At 37.0% G+C, this 10,369-nt stretch overlaps 1 protein-coding gene across 3 annotated transcripts in view; it reads right to left on the bottom strand.

The window, feature by feature from the left end:
* Positions 1–5,698: 5,698 nt before the first annotated feature.
* LOC132841849 (collagen alpha-1(XIX) chain) overlaps positions 5,699–10,369 on the bottom strand; it is a 124,383-nt gene continuing 119,712 nt past the window's right edge. For all 3 annotated transcript variants that reach the window (XM_060864429.1, XM_060864430.1, XM_060864432.1), the window contains 2 exons: positions 9,569–9,637; positions 5,699–6,919 (listed from right to left, as the gene is read on the bottom strand). In XM_060864429.1, coding sequence (XP_060720412.1) covers positions 6,852–6,919; positions 9,569–9,637 — 137 coding nt within the window. In that variant the 3' untranslated portion in view covers positions 5,699–6,851. The remainder of the gene's footprint in view (positions 6,920–9,568; positions 9,638–10,369) is intronic.

The following is a 10,369-nucleotide window of genomic DNA, read 5'->3' as shown; positions in this document are numbered from 1 at the left end:
AAGCTCTGCACCACAGAACCAACAAAGACATTTAGCTCAGTCTCCTGCTCCAACTCCTCTTCCTCTTCTTCTAATCGGTGCTCTTGACAGCACATCCACTGAGATCAGCTGCTTACCAGGCACATAGATTATGTCATAATCAAAGTGCATCTTTGATACAAAATCTCTGATACAAAATCTTAAGGCACGAGGAAGGATTTGGTCTAGTGTTTTGGTATGCAACAAAAAGACTATCTGTTTCAAGTGTGAACTTTAACCCCAACAGATAGGACGAAAGGCTTCTGCAAGCCCACATCGCTGCTAATGCTTCCTTCTCAATCTGAGTGTAGTGTTTTTCTACTTCTGATAACCCTCAGGAAATGTAGACCATAGTCCATTCTTGGGTTGTTTTTAGTTAGCACTCCTTCAAACCCTAATGACTAAGCATCTGCTGACAGTCTAGTCTCATATGTTGGGGAGTATTTGGCCAACACCGAGGTTGAACTAAGCTCTCTCTTCAGTATCTGGAAGGCAATTGATGGGGTGTGTTCCAACAAATCCTTCAGTGGACATGTGAATGAAGCCAGGTGTGGCACAAATTTGCCCAAATAGTTTGCCATGCCCTTTAATCTAATTTTTTATGGGAATTTACCAGAACCCTGGCATGACATTGAGCTTTGTAAACACTTTAGCCTCTGCTAACATGGCTAGCATGTGATCTACAGTAATGCTGGTAAGATGTACCAGTTGTTCAGGTGAGTAAGATCTATGCACCGTCTTATCTTTCCGTGAGATTAAGGCATCACTACCATCCCAGCACACCATGAAGTTGGCTCAGTGACTTTGGATATCACTCCCATGGTCTCCATTAGTTGCAGCTCAACTCTGACTTTGTCAAGCAGAGTGAGTGGAACTGTGCATGGAGATGACAGTGCATAAGTTATGGCCCCTTGCTCTAGCTCAATTTTGTATGACATTTTTGACATTCCCAAGCCTTTGAAAACAGTTGGATAGCTAGAGACAAAATCTTCCACTTTATTCTGTATTGTCTGTAGCTGTGTAATTAAATGTAAAGCTTCAATAGTTGGAAGTCCCAGCAGCGCTTTGGACAGTCTTTTTACTACATCCAGTCTAGTTTAGTCTGTTTATTTTTTATGTTCAGCTCTCCTTGCAACAGTTTTTTAACCTTAGTAGCCTGGTTCCCAGGCCCATCCAGGACTTTGCGGGGTAGCTGGAGTTTACCATTAATGCCCACAGAAAACCTGAATTCTGGAATTGCAGTGACCGCTGCACCAGTGACTAGTTTGACCTGTATATTTCCTACATTCAGTCTGACAAGCTCAGTCCTCTGCTCTTCTTGCTCCTGGGTAATGTCATTTACTGTTCTAGCTTACCAACACTGCTTAGTAAAATGTCCCTTTTTGTGTCATTTACGGCATTCTGCTTCATGTACAGGGCACTCTTTCCTACTATGCCTCTCTATGTTTCCACATTTTTCAGACCCCATTAATTTACTTTTTTTATCCACCGTGCTGGGTCCCTTTTATTTTGACCATTTCACATTCTTTTGTGACAGCTTTGGTTTTGAACTTAATGCATGAACGTCTGCAGCTATTTGCAACTCACGTGACCGTCCACACAGGATGGGCTGCGGTCTATTCGCGGCCTTGTCTCACTTTAGTCATGGCTTTTTCCAGCTTGACCTCAGGATTAAGTTGCAAACTTTCAGACAGTCTTGCATTTTGTATACCGACAGTTCTGTCTTCTCTTGGGGCTTCAAACTGACAATGAGTGTATTCACAGCAGTAATAAAATCCTCCATACTCCCTCCAGCCTCTTGATTACATCTATTGAATCTCACTTGTTCAAAAATCAAGTTACAGTACGTTTACTTACACAATGGCATGTGAATGACATTTTTAATGTCTCATAGGACTTATTCTTCTCCTCCGTCAGGGAAAGGAACATTCAGGTTATCCTCAGCTTCATCGCAGACGGTACACATAAATGTATTAACTTAATATTTCTGCTTCTGCTTGTCCAAACCAGCTGTAGCGTCTGGTACAAGTCATTTATATTTCATATCCGAGGCTCCCTAAACTTCGGCATCTACTCGGCCATTCATTCATATCACTGAAATCAATAGAAAGCATTCGATGCGGAAAGCATCAATAGAAAGCATTCGAAGCATTCGAGGCACACTTACTGCCTCATCTCTTTATTATTTTTATATTTTATTATTCTCTGTTGTTTCCCCTCCAGCTCATCAGTCCTCTTTTTTAGTCTCACTCACTCACGGCATGTCTGCGCACAGCTTTTCTCCCTTCCATTTCGACAACAGAGACGTGCAAACACTCCCTCCCGAGAGTGGATAGTGGTATCGTAATTAACTAGTTTCCTAAACAACTAGTTTCTGATAGCATGTTATGTTAACTAGAAGCACGGAATGGGACACAGGGACTAGATTTACTTCCAGTTCTTGTTTCCCCTTACATATAAGTACCCCAACAACACCACGTCAACAATTATTTCCTTTATAGAACAGGAACCTCACAATGACTCTGGTTGTGCACCATTCTGATGTGATCATGTGATCATGTCTATTCCCTTCTCTCTCTGAAGGCTTTGACTTTCACAGTCAGAAATCTGAAATGCCTTTCTCTCTAAAGTCACGATAACTTTTGTAACTCTTGTAACTGGGCTGTTTTGGGAATGCAACAAATGTAAGCTACTGGTTGTTATCTGCACTAGCTATTAACATCATGAAACCCAGATGTACTTGCCACAGTATTTTTATTTAGCTGATTTATTCTGTGTATAGCATTTTAGAATGGTCCTTTTAAAAGCATCGCCTCTGACATGAGGCATGTTTTAACCAAGAAACTTTTGTGTGTTTTTTTGTTTTGTTTGTCTGTGTAGGCATCAGAACAGAATGGACTATATTAAATAAAAACAGAGTGTATTTGTTCAACAAAATCAGAGAATTCTTAATAAAGTGAAACGTTAACAGTTCTATCTACAGAAATTATATGTTGCTATTCTACATTTAAGTGATTTATCTAAGAGCAACCAAATGTGCTACAATAATTCCTTAACAGCAGTCTTTATAAGTTTACATCTTAGACCATGAAAGTCTCAAGCAGTTTAGATAGATTATATAGATTAGATAGATTTAGATTATAACATGAGTGGACACATATGTCTTCCAAAATTAGTTTTAAATGGAAAAATGTGAATTGGCACAGTGATATGATAAGAATAAGCCATACAAGATGAGTTGATTTTAATCACATTTTGAATGCATATTTAAATGCAGTCTTTAATTTTGTTGTTGTTGTGAAGTGGCTTTTTGTAAATAATAATAATAATAATAATAAAAATAAAATGAATTTGTTGAATATATGTAAGCAACATGGTCACTGGTTCCTATTATTCCTTCTTCATGATAAATCATTGTAGTTATAAATAATGTTTCTAAAGCTAAAACACTGAAAACATAGTAATCTGAATTATCGGTTAAAATTAACGTATCATACTATCTAAGTGGCCCTTTCATCTAAAAGGGAAGTGACAATTTAAAAGAAAACATCCATTCATTCATTCGTTCATTCATTCATTCATTCATCTTTTACCGCTTATCCGAACTACCTCGGGTCACGGGGAACCTGTGCCTATCTCAGGCGTCATCGGGCATCAAGGCAGGATACACCCTGGATGGAGTGCCAACCCATTGCAGGGCACACACACACACTCTCATTCACTCACGCACTCACACACTACGGACAATTTTCCAGAGATGCCAATCAACCTACCATGCATGTCTTTGGACCGGGGGAGGAAACCGGAGTACCCAGAGGAAACCCCCAACATGCAAACTCCACACACACACAAGGTGGAGGCGGGAATCGAATCGAAATGAGTGGAGAAAAAGAAAAGACAACTTTAACAGTCTAGTTTCTTGGTGGGAGGAGGGGAAAACACAATTTAAGGTTTTCAGTCAGAAATACACAGCATATGTACACAATGAAAATAACAAAGAGTAAAAGTGAAGTTGAAGTGAAGAGTGAAGTTCTACAAGTTCTTCTGGCAGGAACTGGGGTAGATCTGCTGGAGGTTCTGACTGAAAGCTGCATAGAAATGTGTCTACCCCTGAGCAGCTGGAGTGTAGTGATCACACATATACCTAAGAAAGGGGATTAACAGGACATTAAGAACTGGCATCCAGTGTCACTGCTCAGCACGGACTACAAGATAATGTCCAAAGCACTGGCCAACCGTCTCAAAGATGTCATGGACAAGTTGACCAAATATACTGTATGCCAAATAGATCCATCATTGATAACGTTTCTTTGATTTAGGACAATTTGGACATCTCCAGCTCATTGTAGGTTGACCTTGGTCTGATTTCTCTGGATCAAGAGAAAGCTTTTGACAGGGTTGAGCACTAATTCCTCTGGAAATCTCTGGAGACTTTTGGTCACAACCCCAATCTTATAGCAATGATAAAGGTGATGTGTACTCAAGATCAAAGGAGGGTTAAGTGCTCCTTTTAAAGTAAAACAGGGAATCAGACAAGGGTGTTCTTTATCAGGTATGTTGTACACTTTATTAATTGAACCGTTTTATACACAGATGTATAAAATGCCTTAATTTTACCTGTTTTTAATGCTCCACATGTTTTATCTGAGCATGCAGACAATTTTATGGTTTTAGTACAAAATCAAAATCAAATTAAGGTTTTAGAAGAAGTTGTTTCTGACTTTAGCCTAGTATCCTTGTCTAGAATTAACTGGAGAAAAAGCGAAGCCATTGCAGTAGGAAACTGGTCCGTTGGTTTGCCAGAAATAGCAAGTCGAATAAAGTGGACAAAACAAGAATTCAGATACCAAGGGATTTATTTAAATGAGGAAAAGAAAAACTGGGAATGGCTCAAACTGAGTGAGTTTTGTTTTTGGAAAAATAAATAAATAAATGGACTAAACTGTTGTAAATGATTCTAACATGTCTAATTTATATAAACGTGTTTTTAAAGCGTGGACACTCTTTGAACGTGGATCCCAATGCACTGTATTGGCTCCTAGAACAGTCTTTAGTGGGAGGAGGACGATTGGACTCTAAAGACACTTCCGCAGGCCTTAGAGTTAGGCTGCTGAGGAAAGTCAGACTGATGAGTTGCCCTCTCATTCAAGCCTACACAATATTTACTGTGTACTTATAGCGAGCATCCTAAAATATGGCATCACTGTCCAACCTGTATTTCGCTATTCCTAAATATTTAAAGGTTATAATGATTGATGGAAAACACTCAAACTAAAGTAAAATTAACCCAATTGTTTATACCGAAGGAAATGCTCATTATAAACTGATGGGAGAGTCACCTGGGTCGTGAGAAAACACAAAACCGACAAATGGCTCATTTTTATTGGCTGGGTATTTACGGTGATGTCATATTGCAACCTGATTGGGCTTCTGTAGGATGTGCTGGACAAAAATCTCTGGTCGATAAAGGTCCCACCTTGCAGCTTAAAGAGTTTAAGGGATTTGCTGCTAATGTATATTTCTTGCAGAAAAACCCCAATGATTCCCCATATTCTTGGCCCGTGTACTGATATTAACAAATGGTGTGCTTCTGTGTGTGTATGTCTGTGTGCAGGCAGTAAAAGGAGGAGAGAAGCAGAGAGATGCCCCGACAATATAAAAAAAACACACAAAACCTCTCCAAAGGGGCTTTTTTTTTTATTGGCAAAAAACAACCCTCGCAAAATCAAAACACTAACAAATAATAAATAAATAATTAATCAGTTTGCATAGAAACATTTCCAATGCAGTAAAAATATACAGCATTTAAAAACATTGAATTTTGTAGATAAAGATAGATTTTCTTTATTCTTAATTGTGTGGAAAGAACATCAGTGAACAGACAAAAATTATAAATACTGTAAAATAATGAAAAAATGCATTGTATAATTATCCATTATATAGTACTTGCATCTAAAACAACTAAATCTAAATATGCATACAGCATGAATTAAACCAGATGCAATAGCCTGATGAGAAGATTAAGTTGCATAATTAACTGTAAACAATAAATTCATCACTCTTCCTCACCCAAAAATAAACTAATCTCGTTTTAACATATTGTATTATGTAGTTCAGTTGAATATTATTATTTTTTGTTTGTTTTTGCATTTTGTTTTTGCATTTTAGAAGGCTATTTTAATGTCAGGTTCCGACAAAATTAAAGCTGTAAAAAAAGCTCACAGATTGATGAAAAAAGTTTCAATCACCACCATATTTACAGTAACATCTAATAAATAAAAGAAACAAGTAAAAAGTAAGAAAAACCCTTTCTTCATTATCAAGAATAGTGCTTTTCCAAAAATGTTCTGGCCTACACTTGCAAACATAAAAAGAAAATTTAATTCTTTGCTTAAACTAAACAAACCTTCTTTACCCAATACGTATTATCATATTTAAGCTCTATTATTAACCTGTAATTTGATCACACCTGTCTATTAAAATAACTTAAACCATCACACCTGTATGTCACACCTGATCTATTTTGTCTCTCTTACACAAAAAGCTGAGGTAAATAAGAATTTATACATTTAAGAACCTAGGATGAATATCCTGCCCCCCCCAAACCCTGAGAATAACTGTCTAGTATGTAATATATTTGGTCACATTTAAATGTATAGTGATTATAAACAGCAACTGAGGTGCTATGCTGATTGTGAAATAATGAATAAAAGAATCATTTCTGTAAATGATAACAATGGTTATCATTTATATTAAAAGGTGAGCTTTTGCTGTTTGTGTAAGAAACTTAAAAAGCTACAGAATGGACTCTAGATATCCTGGTCTGTGCGGAGCTAAGCATGCGTGCAGTCATTTGGCTCACATCTTCCCTGAGGCCCTGGGAGTCCAATTCCAGGTGGACCTGGGAGGAAAACCATTGACACTACTGTTAACATTGTATAATACAGTGGCAAGAAAAAATAGGTGAATCGTTTGGATTACGTTTGTGTATAAATAAGTCTAAAAATATTGAAAATATCAAGAATAGGGAGTTGACATAGCAGGATAGTTGCAAACCCAATGCTAATGCTAAGGCTCACCCATGTGAGCACCACTATTCTCTGCTTCGCATGTCAAACAGGCTTGCTATCCACTGTAAAGCACCTGCTAGGAAACCTGAAAGAATTCTGGTTATAGGAGACTCATAAGGCATGTGAAATTAGCTATGCCTTTAAGTTTGCTCTCCTCAGTGAAGCGCCAATTGAAAAAGTTGATAAAGCACTGGTTATGTTATACAGTATGGTTAAATTCTATTTTTATTTAGGGGCTCCAGCAACACTACAGTAGGTGTACACTCGGAGCCAGTGTGCTGGTCATAGCAGGAATTCTTAGGGTCTTAGGCAAGCATAAGTTTCTCACAGATTTTTACATAGGAGCTAATGTTATACACCATCGGCAGTCCAATATTACCAAACGTTATATTGTAGAGGTGTGTACATTAGCAAAGGGAATGTCTGATGTAGTAATATGCTATGGCCCCATTCCAATGCAGTGTTTTTAATGTAGCTTATACCAGGTTAGTGTTGCTGAACAGTTCAGTGACTCTGAAAACTATGCTGGTGCTCTTGTGCTCTGAAAAAAAATGTGGGCTTTATAGATCAGGCAGTTTTGTGGCCGAGGCTAGCATGTTAGGGTGGGACAGTGTCTGTCCCACTGAGGAAGGTGCTGGTCTCATTTCTTGCAGAATAGCACATAGTCTCAGAACAGGACAAGTTGGTCTAAGTTAATTATTGGAGACTTTAATCTTCTTTAAAGAATTCTTTTATCCTAGATTTTGTAGGGATTAATCAGGACATACTGTAGCTACTGTTGCCACTGTTTGTCTCTATCATTTAACATTTGATGACTTTGGCAACATTTGATGACATTTAACATTTGATGATTATTTGGCATAATATATAATCCTTTCAGAAATCACACTGATGCTCATATGTTTAAGTTATATATAAATTGCACAAAAGCTCTTGGTTATACTCCACTTGACTATATACTTTTGTAAACAGGAAACCCAGACGTGGATGGGTTACTTTTTTCAGTCTGGTTCATCTCAAAGTTTTTTACATCTTAACCATATTTATTCTATTTTATTTTCATATTTCTGTAAAATATTCATTCACATTTCTGTAAAATTTCTGTAAAAAGAAAAAACAGCCCTGCATGACATCAAAATCTTAACTTGCCCGCTGCAGCAAACCAAAAATGCGTCTGCTTCTGTGTGTCGGATTTCGCAGGTTGGCGGTTATGACGCATATTTTGAGCGACAAACAAATTAAACACGGTTTATTTTAATGTTACAAGAGCATCATAATCTTAGAATTTAGAATGACATTTTTTAAAAAGCTAACTAAGATAAAATAAATTTAAATTCAATATTTATTTTCCAAATCTACAGGGAGCCGCAGCAGAGGAATGAAAGAGCCACTTGGCGGCTCTGGAGCCGCGGGTTGCCGACCCCTGTCCTAGACCAATCACTTCTGTCTTGTCAGAATTAAGCAGGAGGAAATTTAGCAAACAACCAATGTCAAATGTCAACTACATACTCTTAAATCTATTTAAGCCGGGTTCTCTCGTCTTACTTTGCTAATACATATAATTCTGTCATCAGTATATTTCCTAAATTCCCTGTGTTTGTGAGTGTATGCGTGTGTGTCTTTGTGTGTGTGAGAGTGGCAAATACACCAGGGGTATAATGAAATATGAACTAAAAATGTATTAAAATCAAAATCAATTCAAATCAAATTTTGAATTGAAATATTGATTTATTAATGATTTCCTGCAATTATTCAATTTCAATTTAGGTGAATAAGCCCGTAATAAAGATTAGAAAAAAATAGTTAAGCCTTCCAGAAATAAACAGAAAAAAGGCAGCTTCAACAGCAAATTATCAGTAATATATAGCTTCAGATCAAAGTTGGTTATTAGTATTTCCACATATTTGCATTTTTTCTGCATTAGTGTTTCTACATTTTGTACTGGGAACAGACACATTCTTAATATTGTGAACCCTGGGTGGCAACTCATTACACTTAGCAGATGTTCAATTAAGCAGTTAGATTTGGATCGGGATTGTCGCAGATTAACTGGACCTGTTATGAGAATATGTGCTATGCTGCAAGAAATGGGAGCAGCACCTTCTTAATGGGACAGACACCCTCCTGACATCGCCTTTACTAATTTACACACATCTACAAGATTACTTTTAGACAGGTCTGACTGATAAAGTTGTATAACATTAGCTCCTACATGAATATCTACCTTAGCAAGCCTATATTTACCTAAGACATTAAGATTACTTGCTAAAATGCTTTCTCTTCCAATTTCCTTTGTGAGGGCAAAAAAATCTTTATAGTGTCGAATGGAATACCTGGAAAAATGGAAAACTGGATTAAGACCATACATGTCTGTGTAATGGCCGAGTAAAGCACATTACTAAGAGATGCAAACAAGTTGCTATGGATTTCTGTGTCCCATCATAACTTAATAAATATGGTTCTTGTAGGAAAGTGCACACCTGGTTTGCCTATAGGGCCTGGTGCACCTAGGCCTACTTGACCTCTCTCTCCTTTCTGTCCCCGATAGCCTAGACACAAACACAAACAATAATTTACTTATCAAATACAAAATACTTAATTAAGCATGTATTTTCAGTATCATAATGGTTTCCACAATTATTAATTTGACAAGATATTTGTATAATCACATTTTAAAAAGGCTGTGGTACTTTTTCATTAATTAATATTATTGTATATGCTTGGGAAAGTTATGAATTAATTAAGTTATTAATTAATTAATTTGTCAGCATACCCTTACTTGATAACTTAATATATCATTGAACAGAGTTCAATGTTCAATGATATATTAAGTTAGCAAATCTGTGCAGGAATCTGAGCACAGAGACAACAACACAGAGACAATACATACAAGTCTTTGGCATCATTGATAAGGGAGTGTTCTTATTCTGTACAGACAATTCTGACCAGTTAAGAAAGTCCATTTTTGACAAGGAAGCATAAGAAATATCTAATTTCCATGCATAATTACTTTTTGTTGCATATGCAGAGCACACTGAAGTAAACAGACCAGGCTTGGGTACACAAACAAACAATAAAAAAAATTCACTACTGACACAATGACACCCATTTTTCCCTTAAAATATAGTCACAACATGCAATTTTTGGCTAAACTCACAAATCGTAATAGGTGCAGAACACAAGAATATACAGTGTTGATACTGTTTAAAATCACAAGCAATTTCCTGCAAAGAATGTTTAATCCAGAAGAGCATCACCACAGATTATAATATTGCATAATG

Source organism: Tachysurus vachellii, chromosome 2, assembly GCF_030014155.1.
Source record: "Tachysurus vachellii isolate PV-2020 chromosome 2, HZAU_Pvac_v1, whole genome shotgun sequence".
Taxonomy (NCBI): Eukaryota; Metazoa; Chordata; class Actinopteri; order Siluriformes; family Bagridae; genus Tachysurus; species Tachysurus vachellii.
This window is presented reverse-complemented; position numbering and strand designations above follow the sequence as displayed.